We start from the raw sequence: 18,440 nt of genomic DNA on the forward strand, positions 1-18,440 counted from the left end.
TCCTTTCACTCGCTCTCCTATCCCATCCCAGCCCCTCTGATCATGCAGGTCTGCATGCTCGGCCTTGGGTTGACTTCCACTCCTCACGGCTTGGCAGTTCACCAGCCTGGGCAGGGGGCTGCTTTTCCCACCCTCTGGAGGTGCTGCGTCCCGCTCAGCTGGCTGACAACTGGCTCGGGAGACCCTGGCTCTTTGCGCTGACCCTTGGTGGCTGTAAACCCTCTTGGCCATCTTACTACATCCTGCGATTGAGTGATTGGCACCAGGGCGCTGGCCCCAGCTGGCTGTGCTGGGGGAGCTGCTGAGGACAAGCTACTGCCTGGCGGGCTGGTGCATCATCAGTGTTTTTCCCCCCTGGGTTTGGGGAGCTCGCCAATGGCAGAGATATGGAGTGAGAGCCCTGACCCAGGTAAGGGCTGTTCTCCCACAGGTCTCTTCCTCTCCTTGCTCGTGATTCTTGTCTCCTCTGCTAAGCTCTGTAACGTACCTTGCAGCACCCTGTGAACCCCTGTCACCGGGAGCAGGCTCTTTGACACCGATTCTTCCTTCTCTTGGCGGCTAACCCCCTGTCATTGCCACAAAGCAGGAATTGGGGGATGGGGGGGGCAGGCTGGTGGCAGTGACCAGCAGCACCCAGACCTGCCTCAGAAACTCTGCCCCATGCAGATTGTGGCTCTCACAGCTCCATTTCCACCCTCCGCTGAGCAGAATTAGGTGGGGCGTGTCTGGGAACAGGGGTCCCAGGTGTGGCTTCAGGGGTAGATTCTCCTAGCCCCATGCCCTGGAGCTGGGTCGGAGCTGTGGTCACACTGGCTCTCAGGCAGTCCAGGTCCTGCTGGCTGAGCATGACTGTTTGCTGGCCAGGTGAAGTCAGAAGCGGCTGGCTCCTGGCACTCCAGCCCTTCTGAAGAACAAGAACCCTTCCGGGCTCTTCACAGGGTGAGGGCATAGGGACTGGCAGGCCCCTCTGCCCCTGGGCAGGGAAATGGAGGAGCAAGGGCTGTGATTAGCTCTTCCGTTGTCTGGTTATTCTCCCCAGCTCTGTGAGTTCAGGCCCAGGTGGCTTACGGGGCTTGGTCAGCTCTGGTTCCCAGCTGCTGGACCATGTCCTGGGTTTGCCCCAGTTGGGCCTCTCACCCTGGCCACGCTCTGGATGGCGCATGCCTTGCTAGGCCAGGCTTCCTGCTCAGGGCTCCCAGTGCCTGGAGTAGGGACATTCCCTGTGGAGGGACGTGGTCTATGCAGCCACCCCAGGCTCCTGAGGAACGAGAATCCTGACTCCAGCTCTCTTGGAGTAGGCAGTGAAGGCGACGTGGGGTCCTGCTGAGTCCCTGGAGCTGCCCCGCACGGCGCTGAGCATGAATCAAACGGCACGAGCTTCCAGTCGCCAGTGCAGAGATTTGAACTCAGGCCCCTGAGCCTTCTCCAGCTTAGTTCTGAGCCCGTGCAGCTCTCCGGAGTGGCCTGACTTCAATACATGCACCATCTCTTGCCTCCTGTTACCCCCGCTGGAATCTGGGCTTTCTGCCTTCCACCTAAGGGGGATTGGTGTGCAGGGGGTCGGAGTTCGTCACTGCAGCTTATGTATACGTCATCTTCCAGAGCCCTAGCTATGTGCAGACTCCTTTCCCCCACCCCTTGGGGTTCGTGCCTTTCTGCTTCTGGGGCCCATCTAGGGCAGGTAATTTAAACATCCTATTGCCCCCTCATCCCAGCAGCTAGAGAGGGGGAGAAGTGGGAGGGGGGGCTCTTGCCTGATCATTCTGTGCATGTGATCTGCAGCCTTGTATGGGTGGGGCTGGCCTCCAGCATCTGCTCCTCTCTGCACTGGGGCTTTTCATGGCCCGTCTCACCCAGGGAGGGAGGAGCAGGTTGCTGGGTGCAGGTTGGCCAGGGAAGCAGTATCTCCCTGTAGCATCCTGTCTGTGTTCTGGGTGTTGGGTTATGGACTCTCTCTCCGCTGAGAGGTGATGGGGACTTTCGCCACTTACCCTAGTTCTGAGGCTGCTAGCCCCAGAGAGGGGCCTCCCATCCATCAAGAGAGAACCTCATTCAGGAATGCTGCAGAGCCCCCTCCCCACCCCTCATTCAGGAGGGACTGGGTCCCTGCTGGGGGGGCTGGGTCTCTGGGCATCAGCTAGGGGCAGCTGCTTACATTGAAGGGGAAGATGCAGAATTAACCTCCCTGCAAAACCTCCCTCTGCCCCATGTGGGTAGGAAAGGGTGGGGCTTGCGTGCTCCATCAACCCCAAGCCATGCAGCCTGGCTCCCTCTCTCAGCCCAGCTGAGGGGACCCTCTGGGCAGGGGGCTGATGCTGTTTACGCCTTTGAGGTTCACAGGGCTGGCTGCTAGGGAAGGCCACTACAGCTGAGAGAGTGGGACCAGAGTGCACACTTGTGTTGCTAGATCTAATGACTGTGCTGGCCAGTAGCACCTGTCACGGGTTTCAAGGTAACCGCACCGGCATTCCCTTCTGGCCCTACCCTTCTTGGTCTTCTCCAGGAATTCCCAGCCACCTCTCAGGTCTCCAGTCGTCAGCTGTCTCTGCACCTGTGTTTCCTGATGGGGACAAGCAGAGACCTGTGTTCCACTCCCTTCTGAGGGAGGGACAGGGGTTTACGGCTGCACAGCTCTGTGCCGTACGCTGCAATGTCCCCAGCAAGCCGCTCTGCCTAAAGGCCAATCCTTGGGCTTGCTTCCTCTCCCAGGGCTATGAGCAGTGTGTTGCCAACCGTTACAAGTTACCGCTGGCTCTTCTGAACAAGCACTTTTATTCTTGCGTAAAAACCCTCCTAAAACCAATGAAAGTGCTTTGTCATGGTCTGACGCTTGGGTGAGGTGAATCTTATGGGGTCCTGGTAAGTCAAACTCTCCTCAACCCTTCCAGAGAGGTTGGGGCTCCCCGGGGACAGAAGGTCCCTGTCCAGTTGCTGAATCAAAACGAAACCCTTGAGTTGGTTTAAATGCAGCCTATTTATTTCCTGAGCTCTTTCCTTGTCTGTTGCTCCATGGGGACCCAGTCTGAACCAGCACGTCAGCCTCCATCTGGGGGTGGGGTGGGGGTAGGAATGGACCCCTCCGCAGGTGTTTATAACCTGAGTGATTCACCTTAGTCATCCCCATCTGTTTTTCATTCCTGGCGGAGCTGTGGGAACCCTGCCCATGGAGTTGCATGCAGTTCCTGGCCCACCGTGGTATATCAACTTAATGTCACATGGTCCCCAAAGCTATTGCATATGGTTGCAAAATCTGTCGCAGCACCAACCTGGGAAGCACAGGGCTGGCCCTTCTCCTGCCCTGCAATGCTGTGAGCATCCTGGATGGGCCATGATTAGCTCTGTCTCCCAGGGCTCAACCTCGGCCTCCTCCCTCTCTGATCAGAGGATGCCCAGCAGCTTCATTTTCAGCCCCTGCATTGCCTGTGGCATCGGCTCTGGATTCCTCTCCGCATCAAATGATGGACAAATGGTGTCTGTGGGAAATACCGTCCCCTGTATTACTTTTACTCTGCCACTGGGATCCCACTCTGCCCTGTGTGAGCAGGCCCTCCCCTGCCTGCATGCTGCAGAGCCCCCTCCCCACCCCCAGCATTCAGCAGCAGCAGCAGCTCCCTGGCTCCGTAGCCCTTTGGCTAAGAATGAGTCATGGGAGCTGAAGGGCGGTCGGTCCCCATCTGTCAGGGGCCCAGGCAGCCGAGTGCGGGGGAGTTCCCGGCTCTGCGCTGTGCCCTCCCCGTCAGGCTGCGCTGGGAGTAGCTGTGTGGTGGAGTGCAGGGAGGCTGCTCATACCAAGCAGCGTCGTTAGCATGCTGAGCACGTCGGCGCTGGCCGTAAATGCCTTTGACATTGGATAAAGCCAAGCAAGGAAATTGATGTTCTTTTCCATCCTATTAGCAGGAGCTTAGTTCCAGTGAGGAGAAAATGATGGTTAAAAAGGGTCAAGTCCTCTCTGCTTCAAACACCCCGTACCTTGGACACTGTGTTTCCTAGCGCAACTCAGGAATGTTCTGGTGGGGCGAGCACAGTGGGAGGCTGGGATGTGGGGCACTCTGCACAAACAACCACTTTGGGGCGAGGGGAGCGTGGAGCCTGGGGCTGTTGCCTTGGGGGGGGGAGCGGCATGGGGTTTTGCTGTCCGTGGGGGTGGGACAGCTCTACTCTCGTCTGTGCTGGGCATGTACAAGAGTCCTGAGAAAAGACAAAGGAGATCTCCCCCCACCCGGTCATGGCAGTTGCACCTGGGGCCCCTAGTGGGCTGCAGCCCCAAGCCTGGCCAGTGCTCTTGTTGCATCTTTTGTGCTGTTGGATAAAATCATCATCCCTCAGTGAGCCTTTGCCGTGTGAGCAGGGAGGGGGTCAGGCCCCTGGAGAGGTGCAGAGAAGGTAGAGGAGGTCAAGCGTTGTCTCTCGGCAGCAAGAGAAGCCAGGGCTGAGGGCAACAGTTACCAGCTCAAGCAGCAGGGAGTAGGCAGCAGCAGAAGATGGCCAAGGATAGCACAGGCTGGAATCTGCTAGATCTCATAACACACACCCTCCGCTTTGGTGCCCAGCTGCGCTCTGCTGCTTTTGGCATGGAGGAAATTCTTTCCTGACCCCTGTGGTCAGCAGCAGATGCCCTGAAACTGGGGATCAGCTCCCCCTTCCTGAGATCTGTAGCAAGATGAGAGGTGACCCCTTTTCTGCACACTCCTGGAGCAGCCGCCGGGTTGGAGGGATGCATTGGTGAGGAGGGGAGGGGAGGGGTTCCCTGGATTTGGAGAGGTTCCTGCCTGGGAGGGGAGCCTGGCACAGTGCAGGGGGGGGTCTTGACCTTGTTCCCTTTAACCTTTTCCTCACAGGTCAGCAGAGTCTTGCGGCCGGGAGGCCGTTTCATCTCCATCACCTTCGCCCAGCCGCACTTCCGCAAGCGCCACTATGCCCAGCCCGCCTATGGCTGGTCCCTGCGCCACTCCACCTACGGCAGTGACTTCCACTACTTCCTCTACGTTATGTGCAAGGGCCAGGAGCTGTCCCCTGCTGACCTGGCGCTGGGGCAGAGACTCCACGAGCTTCCCTGCCCCGCCCGCCCACCCAGCTTCCTCCAGGCCTTGGACAGCGAGGATTATCTCAGTGCTATTGAGCTGTGAGCGGGAAGGGCCTGCCACTGTTGTAGCAGCAAGGAGTTCTCCAGCCGACACGGGGGCCTAACCAGTCGGTGCCAGCAGCCAGTACCAGATTCATGGGGCTGGGTGACAGTAGGCTCCTCTAATCCAGTGCCTTGCCTGTGGCTGGCAACAGGAGCCCAGCCCATCCTGCCAGGCACCCGGGTGCTGTGAGACCAAAGGGAATGGTGCTTTGCAGCCAGTTCAGTAAAGTCGGTTTCTCTCTAGTCCCCTAGCTCAGCCCCTCATCGTGGTGCTGTCAATCTCAAGGCTTCTGCAAGTGGGTATGTTCTCAAGGGCCACCTTGTCCCAGGAGCCCTGACATCCCCTGTCCCAGGAAGGTCTGGCCTGTGGAGGGGAGTGATAGCTCAGTGGTTTGAGCATTGGCCTGCTAAACCCAGGTTTGTGAGTTCAGTCCTTGAGGGGGCCACTTAGGGATTGGGGTGGAATCTTTTCAGGGACAGGACAGGACTGGACTAGATGACCTATCAAGGTCCCCTCCAACTCTATGAGATAGGTACATCTCCATATTAGACTACAGTTCCAAGCGGCCACTGGGGTCAGGCTGCCTTGGGGGGCTATTGTGTGTACAGCTCTCCTCCCCCCTACCCCTCCGTAGCAGGGTGTCTGCAGCCTGTTCCTCCAGCCCCAGCCATGGGGGTGACACAGGGAGCGCCTCACATCTGGCTGCAGAGCCCAGCGGGAGAGGGGTGGAGTGGGGGCTGGGAAAGCTTGCTGCAGCACCGCCAGCCCATTGCAGTGTGCACGCTCCGTGGGGCTGGATGTGAGCAACACCCGAAACTTGCTGCGGTTCTGCAGGGAGCCAGGGGCAGGCCAGGCGGAACCGGGGAAGAGCTGGCAACGGGCACTTGTGTGGGGAGGCTCAGGTTGACTCAGCTCCCAGCGCTCTCCCTCCCCGCCCCCAGCTCGCTGGTCTTTGTGGCTGGTAATGAAGCTGCCAGAGAATCCCTGAATCATATTAATTCCCTCCATCCATCTTGGGGCGGGGTAGGGGGAGAGGCACCGGCCTCGCGCGCTCTCATGTAGATTTCATGGCAGTGCAGAGGGAAAGGGAGGGATTTCAGCATCCACCGCAAGCAAATTGCTCTAATCCAGCTTCTGTGCTCGCATGATTAGGAAGCATTATGCCAGCGAGAAAGGGGCAGGATTCCCAGCTCCCTGGGGAGCTCTGCCCTGCTCAAAGGATCTTTGTGCAGCTCCCCGGGCAAGGAAACCTGTGGTCTTGCTGGGGTTGGGGGAAGGGTTAGCCCTTGAATTGGATTGAAATGTTTGCCGTGTGGTTTTCCTAGGCCATGTGGCCACGAATAGCAGGGAAGGGGGAGAGGCTGGTTATCCCATGCACAGTCAGGGACAGATGGGACATGGCAACCTACTGCTGCCGGTCGCTGGAGTGAAGCTGGCTCCTGGCTGGAAGAAGCCAGGATGCTGAAGTCACCAGGGGCTCAGGCCCTGGGATTCAGAACTCATAGTTGCTTGGTCCAGCTGGCTGCCTTTTTTGGGAGAGGGTGAATTCTGCCCAGTGTTGCTTCAGTTCTGGGCTTCGGCCCTGTGCCCCAGCATAGAGAACCCACATCTTTCCCTGGCATAACTGCTTGCTCCACAGCTAGGAAGGGAATTCACCCTCCTTGTCTGGTCAGTCTGGGCCTTGCATAAGCCCCTGTCTCCTGGGTTGGGAAGAAGATTCCACTTCCACCATGTCAATTACTGGCTTCCCCATCTCTTCCCAAGGCTGCCTCTGCCCTGAGGCTGCCGTGCTTTCCCACTGCTGCAGTAGCACAGGTGCCATTCCTAGCGTGTCCTGGGGCTGCAGGAGTCTGAGCAGGGCACGGTGACATGGTGGTAAAAACCTCAGCATGGGGTTTACAGTAGGACTCCCCCAGTGGGGCCTGCACCACCTGCACGACAGCATCAAGCATGGCTGGGTAGGCAAGGCTGAGAACCACCCCCATCCTCCTGTGCGTTTGCCCTGGCCTCCAGGTTGCCCCTTCACCCGCAGAATATCATTCAGTGTCACTGTGTGGCACATACAGGTTTCCAGGGTAGTTCAGTCCTTGAGTGCATCAGCTCCTTCTGCATTGATGGGAACCCTCCCACAAACAACACCCTGAGGTTAAAGTGGATCTGACCCCCCCGCCTTTGCTCAGTCCCAGGCTCTCCCCAGGGAGCCTTCATGCCACTCTATCCTGCTGTGGAGTTGGCTTTCTTCACTCTTGTGCTGCTCTCCCTCAGCTGGCGGGGGCCTACGGATCAGTCCCGCTGCCTTTGGGCTGTCTCTGTGAAGCAGACTCACTTGCCACATGTATGTGGGAGCTTGTAAATGTCAGCACTCTCCTTGTTAGTCATCTGGCTGGCTCCCTGCGCGCACACACCTTTTCAGCTCCTTGGAGATGCTGCAGCCGCTGAGTTGGAGCTGCGGCATCAGATTGGCTACGAGTCCCTCTCCGCCCACACGTGTCTGAGAAAAACTATTATGTTTCCCAGTGTTTATATTAGCTCTGCATAAAATTTGTGTGCATGAAATCTTTAATGTTGCTCCTGACCTAGATTTATCTGTGTGGATAGAATGAGTGGAAAATGCATTTCACTTTTCAGCTGCCACTTTGGGAGCAGCTGAAGTTAATTGGGTTGATTCTTTCCCATGTGGTCTGCAAGGCTTGTGTAGAATCCATATGGAATGGGCAGGGTCACCGTGAAAGCCAGGGATGGCTGGGGGGAACCGTTTTTCCTGAAGTTCGCCAATTTGCTCTAGAAAGTTCACCGGGGCGATTTGGGGATCTCAATGCGGTTCCAAGTGAAGAGCTGTCTCAATCAAAGACTCCATGAGTCTAATTTACAGCATCATCAGCTGCATTGTTGGCAAACCCAAGGGCTCAATGAGTGCAGCTGGGTAGCTCAGTCAGAAGAATGAGTAATCTCAGGGTGATGGGTTTGTGCCTCATGTTGGGTGCAACCCATTATTGTTACAAGGGTAGCGCTGACATTCTCTGGCTTGTGTTATGCAGAAGGTGAGACTAGATTAATTTACTGGATCCTTCCAACCTTAGACTCTCTGAGCCCTGCAGAGCCAACTCCTCTCTAGCCCCGGGAGCTCCTGGTCCAAGCACAGTAGTGAGGCAGTTGGGGTAAATTTGCACTGATGCAGCCTCTGTTGTTTGTATTTTGGTAGCATCTGTGGGCCATGATCAGGGCTTGGGGTCCCTTTGTGCTTGGTGCTGTATGTACACGATGTCGAGGGTCCCTGCTCCAAGGAGCTATTGTGTGGGCAAATCCAGAACGTGTCTAAGGTGATCAAAGTGGGACTATATCCCAGCACGAAGTGCATTTAAAAAGCAAAAAGAGCATTCAGCAAAGCAATTCAAGAGGCTTTAACTGATTGGACAGAATGAGTCCCTTGTTACATTCACAGGGGACTGAAGGCGAAAGCAGGCAGAGGAGGAGCTGGCATGAGAGGGGAGCTGGCACTACACCTCTTTGGGCTCAAACACCCCTGTTCCTGCCACCACCTGGGCCTCCCACTGTCTGGTTTGGCTGCCTCTGATTTGTGTTCTGGCTCTTTGGGAGGGATCTGTGGGTGGGTAGGAACTAGAGTAAGACTGAAGGTGCCAAGAGTATCGCCTGCAGAGAACATGCCAGAATAACTGAACTTTCTGGCTGGGGCGACTGCCTCTCTCCAGCTTGCCTGTTTGCTAGAGAATGCCTCTGCAACTCAGAATGTGACAGGAGCTGCAGCAGCTGAGCTGGGGGGCCTGGCTGTGCTTCCTTCAGGCATGGGCAGGGCCCAGGGACAGCTTTGCTCTTTGGCACCTGCCAGAGCTGCCGCCTGTGTCACCAGAGGCTGATAGCCCCACGAGGAGGCAAACAGACAGTGAGTCAGAACCACCGTCTCACTCGCTGTCCTGGGACACGGAAAGCCTGGTGTGGGGTGAGGTCGTGGAAAGCTGGGCCTTGGCTGTGGTGATGGGTAAGGTGTGATGGGCCAGCTGCCGGGCGGGAGAGCAAGGGCTCTTGAAGGCCAGGCCATGGCCACTATGTCAGGAACCAAGGATGGGCACAGTCAGGGCTTAACTGGTTACAAATTGCACACATCAGTTTACAAGCAACAGCCTTGACGCCATCACAGCTGGGTTTCCACAGCCACAGCCAGCATGCCTCACTGTGCTCTCCAAGGATGCTCTGAGTTGCTAGCCCGCAGGGCCCCAGAAACAGCCACCTGCTCCAAAGACAAGGGGGAGGTTTGTTCTGGAGCCCCTCCCCTCGCCACCTAGGATGATGGGGTTCTTTATGCAAAACCCATAACCTCTCTGTCTGGGGCTACAGTAGCCATTTGGGATCACCGAGCCCTTCCTGGGACTGTCACTTGCAGCTTCCTCTGGCTTATGCCACCTGTGAGACACGTCTTCCCTGCAGGTGGTGATATCCCTGGCCAGAATTGCGACTTCAGCATCTAGAGAGATGTCCTAATGCTTCCAGCTCCCTGCCTGGGAGTGACCGAAGAGGGCTGAGAGCTCACCAGCTGCCCTTAGATTAAGCCAGGCTTTCAGCCAATGGACTTCATATTTTTTTTTAAATTATTTGGCATCTCATGAGCGACCAGCCCCCAGAGGGCCAACTCCTTAGCAGGTGTAAATCAGTATTACTTCATTGAGGTCAGTGGTCCAGTGCAGATTTCCAACAGCTGAGGCCCTGACCCACAGAATTCAGTAGCACAGTTTGGGCTGGCCTGGACTCTTTCCTTGCTGACAGGGTCACAGTGCAGATGCCTGCAAGTTACCCAGTGTGACTCCATCAAATTCCATCCCTCCGGTGGCCCATGAACTGATCTGCTGCCAGCCTGCTGGGAAACTCGGCCCCTTTGCTAAGGGGCTGGCCAAAGGTGTGAAAATGGATAAGCTCCGATGCGAGTGAACAGGTTGGGTGGCATGTGGTGGATTCAAGGGGGAAAGCAAACTGCTCAAGCCCCTGGTGTGTTAGCAAGGATTGGGGTAGGCTGGGGCTAGATTCCTGTGCCACCTTGAACATCCAGAAGCAAAGGGAAGGGTTCTCCAGCAGCACCTGGCTGCAATGCTGGCAGCTAGAAAGCTGCAGGAGCTGGGTCACTCACAGGCACCCTGAGCCCGTGAGTCCCCCATCACTAGTACAGGGGGTACCCAGCACCACTTGGCTCCAAGCCCATCCATCTCTGAAGCCATTGTAAAGAGAATGTTTGGCAAAGCCCAGCTTCAGCACAGGGCCTATGCAAATAAACGCGTGAACTGACAGTGTTACTGGCCTATCGCAAATGGTCTGTGTCTGGAGCCCGCTGGCGGGAGGTACGGCCTGGCACCTTGCAGTGTCAAATGCCTTGACGTGATGCTGGCCCCAGCATCCTGCATGTGAGGGGAGGTGACTGCTCACCGTTGCCTTTTGGTAGCTCAGCAAGTCTTGGGGTGGGAGATCCGGGGGGGGGAGCGGTACCAGCATCACTAACTGGCCGTTGTACAATACTACCCAGGGCAGGTAATGGCATTTAAATGGCACTCTCAGCTGGAAGTAAAGGGGAGACAGTTTCTGGCTCACAGGGGGACATACTTAGTTCTTGCTAGGATATGCTCTGCATAGGGACAGGTCTAGCCAGATCAGCAGCCCGGTGATGTGGTAAAATAGGGATCTGCACGGTACCAGCCTCTTCCTGTCCTATTAAAATCTCTGGGCACAGTTGCCATGTTATAGGAACTTTTTTCCCAGTGTGCTTTTTGGGGACTGGCCCTTTAAATTTAGCAGCGACATGCAACTGCAGCCCTAAAGAAGCAATCTGGCACCTGGCAGCCTCTCTGGGAGGTGAGGTCCTGTTGTTCCCCCCCTTTCTTAATGCTGAGAAGAGGGGGACTGTCACGGAGTCTGGGGAAGTCCGGCCCTGGACCCCACAGTGACTTTTAGCCAGCCAGTAAAACAGAAGGTTTATTGGACAACAGGAACACAAGTTACAGCAGAGCTTGCAGGCACAGTCAGGACTCCTCCATCCAGTCCTTCTGGGCTTTCAGGGGGTTTGGATCCTAGCTAGGATACCCTGAATTCTGCCCACACAGCCCCAAACCCAAACTGACCTGCCCATCCTCCCGCCGGCCAGGTCCTTTGTCCCGCTCCCTGGGCACAGGTGCTGACCCTCCTCCCCCCTGCCTGGCTCAGGTTACAGGCTTAAAGATCCTGTCTCTCACCTAAAGACATCCCCTGCTCTCCCATTCCCCACACCGACAGCCCCTACTCCATCACAGGGACCAACAGGTTACTCCAGACCCCTTACTCCTGGGGGAGAGAGTCTTGTGTGCGGAGCGGGACCCACAGGATCTGGGAAAGTGCACTCGGGGGATGTCTTAGTGCACAGAATTACAAGGGAGGACTGGGTTTACAGGTGGCCTGATCAAAGCCCTACCCATTCCCACAGTAAATTACCCCTGTGCTTGATCCCTTCCAGGAGCCAGACTGTGTGCTGGAGCTTGCAGCCAGCAAGGAGTCACTAACCATTAGTCTTATGGACCATGCTTTAAGCCTCACCAGCTAAAAAGTCACGACGGGGACAGAGAACGCGCAGGGAAGGGGGCTGTCGGTAAGTGCTGAAGGTTGGGGTCAGGATGGACTTTGGAAGAGGCTGGGGGAATTGGATTCCTCCCCTTGCCCTTGTGAGGGGTGGGGGGAGATTGGGCAGGGGGGAGCTTGCTCTCAAGAAGGCAGGTTAGCTCCCATCTCACAGTGCTGTGCAGCCCCTGGAGGGGAATCTCTTTATCCTGCTAGCCCAGCGTTTGAGCTGACCCAGGTCTCGCCCAGTCAGCTCCGTGGGAAGCCCTGGCAGGATAATCCATGGAAACCGACGGAGGTCTGTGCCAAGTCAATCGCATTACTCAACACCCCTCTGTGGTACAGCAGCCCCTGACAGATCAGGCTGCAGAGGGGCTCTGGCCCTTCCTCATGGGTGCTGCTCTGTGAGGCTAGCTCTGGGCCTTTGTTTACACTGGTGTATTTTGGGTGACCTCTACCAGAGAGAGAGCGACACCTGCACTCAAGCAGAGGGGAGCTGCTTTCTTTCCTCCCTTTCACCCTCTTGTGGCTGGGCTTTGCCAGACCAGCTGGGATGAATCAGAGATGCCTTGCAGCTGTATTAGTTAAGGAACCTTCTGGCCTGACCTTGGGTGGCAGGGGCAGATCTGTTCCCTTGTCCCACAGGTTCAGATTTGGAAACAGCCACAACCAAGGCTATGAGAAGCAGCAGCAACTCTTTATGATTACATTGAGAGTGGGGGCTGTTTGTACTGGGGGGAGCCTGGTTCCAACCTTCCCATACTCCCTTTGCTGATTGTAGTTTGCATAAGATTCGTAGATTCTAGGGCTGGAAGGGACCTCGAGAGGTCATCAAGTCCAGTCCCCTGTCCTCATGGCAGGATCAAATACTGTCTAGACCATCCCGGATAGGCATTTTATCTAACCTACTCTTAAGCCTTCATTCCGTTGGGCTGTGAGCCCTGTGTGGGAGAGGCTGTCTCCTTGTGTGGCTGGACAGGACCTAACACGTGGTGAGCCTGAAGAGTTTACACCCAGGTAATTCTATGGATGGTAATCCAGATTTACACCCATGTCAGTGAGAGGAGAAATGGTCTCTCTGGCTGCTACTAGAGTATAACTCATACTAGCCCATTAGTGCTGGTCACTCAGCCTGCAGCTTCCAGCCTGGGGAGGCCTCTCCCATCTAGGAGCCTCACAAGCCTGTCTCTGGATAAAGGACATCAGGTCCAATCCTACCCCATGGGGAATTGAAGGGGCTTCCCCCCGACACACACAGGGTCAGTGGGAGACCAAAGCACCAGTGCTGCAGAGAGCATCCTGTGCCAGCATTAGGCTGCTGGAGGAAGCCCCCTGGTACAGGCAGGGACTTTGCCATGGGCTGTGGTCGCCACTAGAATGTTCTTTGTGGAAACAGCCCATTAGTTTGGGGGGATGCAGTTGAATGGGACCCCTGCCTACCCATGCGGATCCGACTTCAGAACCGGGGCCTTACATGGGCTCCTCAAGGCAGGGGCTGGGTCCGCTTTTTGCAGATGGTGTGAATACTTCAATAGCAGTCACGGCGGGGAAGGCCTGTCTCACTGCCCCCTGCTCTGCACTACCCGTGACCCCCTGCAGGCAGGTGCCAGCTGGAGTCCCAGGGAGAGGCAGGCATCTGCCAATCTGATTCCATAGTGAAATGTAGAAGGGGATCAGGCTGTTAAAAGGTATGAATGTAAAATGTGTACCTGAGAGACTCCAACTGGTGCTGAGAATCCAGAGGCTTTGGGGGCAAATTCCTCTTTCCTGCAGCTCAGGGGCACAGACAGGAGCATTCAGAGAGCTGGGGACATGGATCAGCAAGGGCAAGATCTGTAGGCAGCTGTGTTCCACCATTGGCCCAGTGCCCACGGACTTCCCTTGCCAGCAGAGGGAGATTAGAGACCCTCAGCTGCAGGAGGCTCAGATCCCGAGGTACCCCCCTTCCCCAGATCCTGAGCATTTTGGGAATGGGCGTTTATTCATGTCAGTGGTAAGCCATGTTTGGCAGACATGGGTGTGTGTGTGTCTCGTTGTGGGTGTACTGATGGTGTTTGTTGAGTGCCTGTGTGCATGTGGCTCTTTATGAGAATTCGTGTGTTTGGCTTTGAATGTGGGTCTCTGAGGACCTACGTGTCTCTGTGTGTTGAGCGTGTATGCATGCATCTGGGAGCGTGTCCACTTTGCATGTGTGGATATGAGTCTGTCGACCAGTCTGTGTGAATGGCTGTGCAGACGTGGTTCTCTGTGTGTGGGTTGAGTGTACTCGGATGTGTCTGAGGTTCAGTGTGTTTGTAAGGTGGCTCATTGCCTGTAGTTTTGGTGTCTGAATTGCCTGTAGTTGTAGTGTCTCTTTACATAAGAACGACCATACTGGGTCAGCCCAAAGGTCCATCTAGCCCAGTATCCTGTCTTCTGACAGTGGCCGATGCCAGATGTTTCAGACGGAATGAACAGAGCAGGGAATCATCAAGTGATCCCCCGTTGCCCATTCCCAGCTTCTGACAAACAGAGCCTAGGGACATCATCCCTGCCCATCCTGGCTAACAGCCATTGATAGACCTAGCCTCCATCCTTCCCTTACTCACAAAAAACAAGGTTTCTTTAAAAAGCAACCAATGCAAAAGCTAGTTTCATAAATGTAAAAGAAGAGAAAAGGAAGGATTGGCCCCAATGTGTATGTGTGTTAGGGTGCCACAGAAAGGTAAATAAGCACCACTTCCTCCTCCCAAATAGCCCTTGAATGCCAAGTGCATTTCCCAGCGGCTTAAAGGAAATTCCCCAGGCCTGTGGGAGGCTCCAGCCTCCCCTCTCAAGGGGCTTTCATCAGTCTGCAGGGCTCAGGAAAAGGTGCAGAGCTTTGCCCCTTCTGTATTCTCCATGTCATCTTGACAGCCACCCTGGGGGGTTGTCGCCTTCCACTGCAGCATGGGGCATGGGTCACTTGCAGGTCTGAACTAGAGTCAGTGGTGGATTCTCTATAACTTGAAGCCTTTCAATCAAGATTTTTGGATGTCAGTAACTAAGCCAGAGGATATGGGGCTATTCCAGGCGTGGTGGGTGGGATTCTGTGGGCTGCAATGTGCAGGAGGTCAGACTAGATGATCATGATGGGCCCTTCTGGCCTTAAAGTCGATGAGTCTATCTGGGGCTTCTTATCGGCCTGTGCCTAAGACAACAATAGAGAGAGCACCTGATGGCCTGGCCATTGACCCCTTCCTGCTTTGGAGCACCCCTTCCCCTCAGCCCAGCTGGATGCTATGGCCAATAGGTACTTGTGTTGGCCCTTGCGATGTGCTTGCCTGACAGTTGCACTGAGATGGAAAGCAACGCTGACTCCACTTTGGTCTGGGTGCCTCTGGGACCAGCCTCCTCCTCCAGCTCCCTGCTGCAGAGTTCCCTCCACCCACCCACACCAGGATAAGGGCAGCTCCTCTGTGAGGCCTCAGTAAAATATTTAACAGCCACAAGCCTCTCAGCAGCCTGATTTCTATTCCTGTCTTAAGCAAAAACTAGGTCACCTGATGCCCTCCCTCCCAGCGAACCTGCAGAGACTTCTACACCCTATCTCCTGAACCCTAAGCAATGCAGAGAGTCAACCTAGAGAGAGAGGTGGCCACTGCAGCAAAAATGCCTGTGACCCAGTGTGGTTCTTTGAGGGTTGTGATTGCCTGGAGAACATGGTAGAAGCCCTTGAATAATCTCTTAACTATTCCCTCAACAGTCCAGATCCAAAGCCCACTGACTGTCCTGGGAGGTTTTCCATTCACTTCACTGGGGTTTGGAACAAGCCCAATTACAAAGATCTTGCTAAGGAAGACGCGCAGGGTTGGCTGCCTCTGTTTGGTACATGTATGTATTTATTCATTGAGTTTTGTTCACCAATACAGTGAAAAATTGCATTAAAATGTACAATGGGTCATTCTTAGAATGGTATGACTTCTTTTTTGCTTTGTTGTCTTCATAAAATGACATAGTATATTATTGAAAAGATGATAGTTTCTCATGCACATCAGACCAGAATAAGCTTTTTAAAAAATTAAATTAAAGTACAAAATTAAAAACACCAACTTGGAACATCCCCCAAGAAAGAGGCATCAAATAACCAGCGAGTTATCCAACCACATTCATAACCAGTGCAATAAGATCTTCTAAAGTCATTATGTTTCTGTCTGGTCCGTCAATAAAGCCATTAATCACAGTATAAGATTCTTAGATACATTTTTTTTGTTTACTGATGTTTTGAGGTGTGCAAAACTCTAACCACATTCAAGAAGTCCAGTCCAATACTGATATATAGAATTAAGAGAAACATCCATTTAAATTCCATTCTATACACTTTTTTTCTTTCATATGGAAAAAATATGAACAATCTTTGATGCAATATTTCAACATTAGACATTAGCAGATCATTTTTAACAAAGATTCGGATATAAAAATACAAATATGAGGAGTTCTGTTAAAAAGAAGCGTGCCATAGTGGGATGACCAGTGGCACCAAGATGTGGCACCAGGACCAGGAAGCTCATGCAAAAAAGATGGAGCAAAAATGTCTCTCGACAGCAAAATGATCACTGTCTTTTATATTATAGTCCATCTGTGTCGGAACCTCTGCCTTCCATTCAGCACTGCTGGCTTTGGATTTGCTTCCGATCTGCTGGTATTTTGCAAACTGGATAGGGATGAGGAGGAGTGGGGATGGATGGATGGATGAGTTAGAGAATGGGTGTGGGTCTGAAATACAGAAGAGGGGTGATTGCACACACAATGAGCCTGCTACAGCTGGAGAGGTGTGTGCCTATACAGGGGTTAGATACACAGCCACTTGGAAAGAGACAGAGAAAGGTGTAAAGTGCATCGCTACAGGAGCCCGCTTGGAGATGAGAACGCTAGGCGATCCCAGGGGCTCCGCGCTCTCAGGGGAACAGCACCTCGACATCGTGGCATGGGGAAAGGGGGAGGGGGCTCAGAGGGGCTGGGGAGAGGGGAATGGGAGAGGAGAAGGTGCTGGAATGGACAGCTCCCTGGAAGTGGCTTTGGAATGAACATCTCCCAGAGAGGGTGCTGGAATGGACAGCTCCCCGGGAGCGCGCTGGAAGTGGCGCTGGAATGGACAGCTCCCCGGGGGCGCGCTGGAACGGACAGTTCCCGGGAGCGCGCTGGAAGAGGCGCTGGAATGGATAGCTCCCCGGGAGGGCGCTGGAATGGTCAGCTCCCCGGGAGGGCGCTGGAAGTGGCGCTGGAATGGACAGTTCCCCGGGAGGGCGCTGGAAGTGGCGCTGGAATGGACAGTTCCCTGGGAGCGCGCTGGAAGTGGCGCCGGCCCTGGATAGCGCCTCAGCAGCTGGCTCCTCCATTCTGCAGGGAGGGGGGTTGTGAGGGCAGGAGGTGGTGCTGACAAACGTGGGCATGGCGCCCTGGAAATCTGGACTGGATGGATTGGATGGCCAAATCCCTTTGTCCCATTGCTCTCGGTTGGATGCTGAGGAGGGTGAGATGGCCCCATCCGTTACCGCCTCGGGCTGGGGTCTGGGTTGGGGGTGGAAGGTGTCGCCAGCAGCCTCATCTCCTTCCTTTGCTTTCCTCGTTGACCACAGTCCGACAAACATGCACGGCCAAAAGTGCTTAAAATCAGTGATCAGAGTCTGCAGCTCAGTGCAGGCGCCTCCTCTGCCAGCTTACACCCCAGAAGGCGACTTGTCTGTCATCCCCTTCAGCACCTCGTCTATTCTATCATCTTCGATCACCACTGTGGGGGGGGGGGGACAAGCACACAGTCAGGACACAGGAGCAGGAGCCCCTAAGCAAGGCTGGGCTGGCAGAGATGGCCTCTCGTGGGGCTTGGGCTCGCAGTATGCGCCTCCCCCTGTGCCCCCACCCACCCACAAGCCAACATCTGCTGGAGAAATCCGCCCCAGGAAAATGGCTCCCGTAGCTAGCCCCTTGCCTGCCCCGGCGCAGAGCGAGCTAAGGTGGTTCAGGAAGACCGCAGCCGGCGGCAGGAGCGGGAGACGCGGGCACAGGATGCGGCTAGGGGGCGGGGGGGGGAGCCCCAGCAGCGACACTGGGAGGGTGGCGCGGATAATGGGGAGCCCTGGCTGGGGAGGGGAGCAGCGCAGCGACCCAGCCCGGCGCCTAGGAGTGGGGGCACTGGGGCAAGGTCCCTTTGAGTCGGGGTGGGGCAGGCGGCAGCTGAGCCCCAGGGTTTGCCATGGAGCGGGGGGGGCGGCTCCGTTCCCCTTCCCCACTGCGGATCCGGGTGGAGGGGGGGTCCCAGAGCCACTCTTGCCAGTGGGGAGGACAGGGCGCGCTTACCTCTCTTGGCCCTGCCGATCTGCCCCAGCTTGGGGGGCCGCTTGGCCTGGTTGCCCCCGAAAAAGGAGTTGGTGTCCTGGAGCCGGCAGCTGAAGGAGATCTCGCTGACTTCGGAGTCGGTGCCGTAGCGGGCCACCTTCTCCTCGCTGTAGGGGAGGATCTCGGACATGCTGGCAGCTGTCTGGGTCCTGCGGGGCGGCCGGAGAGCGCGATCCAGCGGCGGAGCCGTGGGGAAGGAGCCGGGCTGGCGAGGGAGTGCGGAGCGCTGCAGCCTGCCGAGGTGTCTGTGCACAGGGCTGGGGCAGCCCTACATCATAAAGGAAACCCGGGCGGAAGAATGAAGTCATGCATCCGGGGCTGGGGCGCTGAGGGCCCTGCTCTGGAAGGTCCTCCCCCAGCCCCCCCGCGCTC

General features: G+C 55.7%; 2 protein-coding genes across 2 annotated transcripts in view; one reads left to right on the forward strand and one right to left on the reverse strand.

Moving 5' to 3' along the window:
* EEF1AKMT4 (EEF1A lysine methyltransferase 4) overlaps positions 1 to 7,000 on the forward strand; it is a 33,549-nt gene extending 26,549 nt beyond the window's left edge. Inside the window, exon 3 of the mRNA XM_032803897.2 lies at positions 4,839 to 7,000. Within this exon, the coding sequence (XP_032659788.1) occupies positions 4,839 to 5,126 (288 nt within the window). The 3' untranslated portion in view covers positions 5,127 to 7,000. The remainder of the gene's footprint in view (positions 1 to 4,838) is intronic.
* An 8,554-nt stretch (positions 7,001 to 15,554) lies between these two features.
* Positions 15,555 to 18,350, reverse strand: CAMK2N2 (calcium/calmodulin dependent protein kinase II inhibitor 2). Its single transcript, XM_032803898.2, has 2 exons — positions 18,030 to 18,350; positions 15,555 to 17,463 (listed from the first exon to the last, which is right to left on the reverse strand). Exons 1-2 carry the CDS (start codon positions 18,196 to 18,198, stop codon positions 17,393 to 17,395), a joined length of 240 nt encoding a protein of 79 aa, XP_032659789.1. The 5' UTR covers positions 18,199 to 18,350; the 3' UTR covers positions 15,555 to 17,392.
* Positions 18,351 to 18,440: the final 90 nt, after the last annotated feature.

This window comes from Chelonoidis abingdonii, chromosome 8, assembly GCF_003597395.2.
Source record: "Chelonoidis abingdonii isolate Lonesome George chromosome 8, CheloAbing_2.0, whole genome shotgun sequence".
Taxonomy (NCBI): Eukaryota; Metazoa; Chordata; order Testudines; family Testudinidae; genus Chelonoidis; species Chelonoidis abingdonii.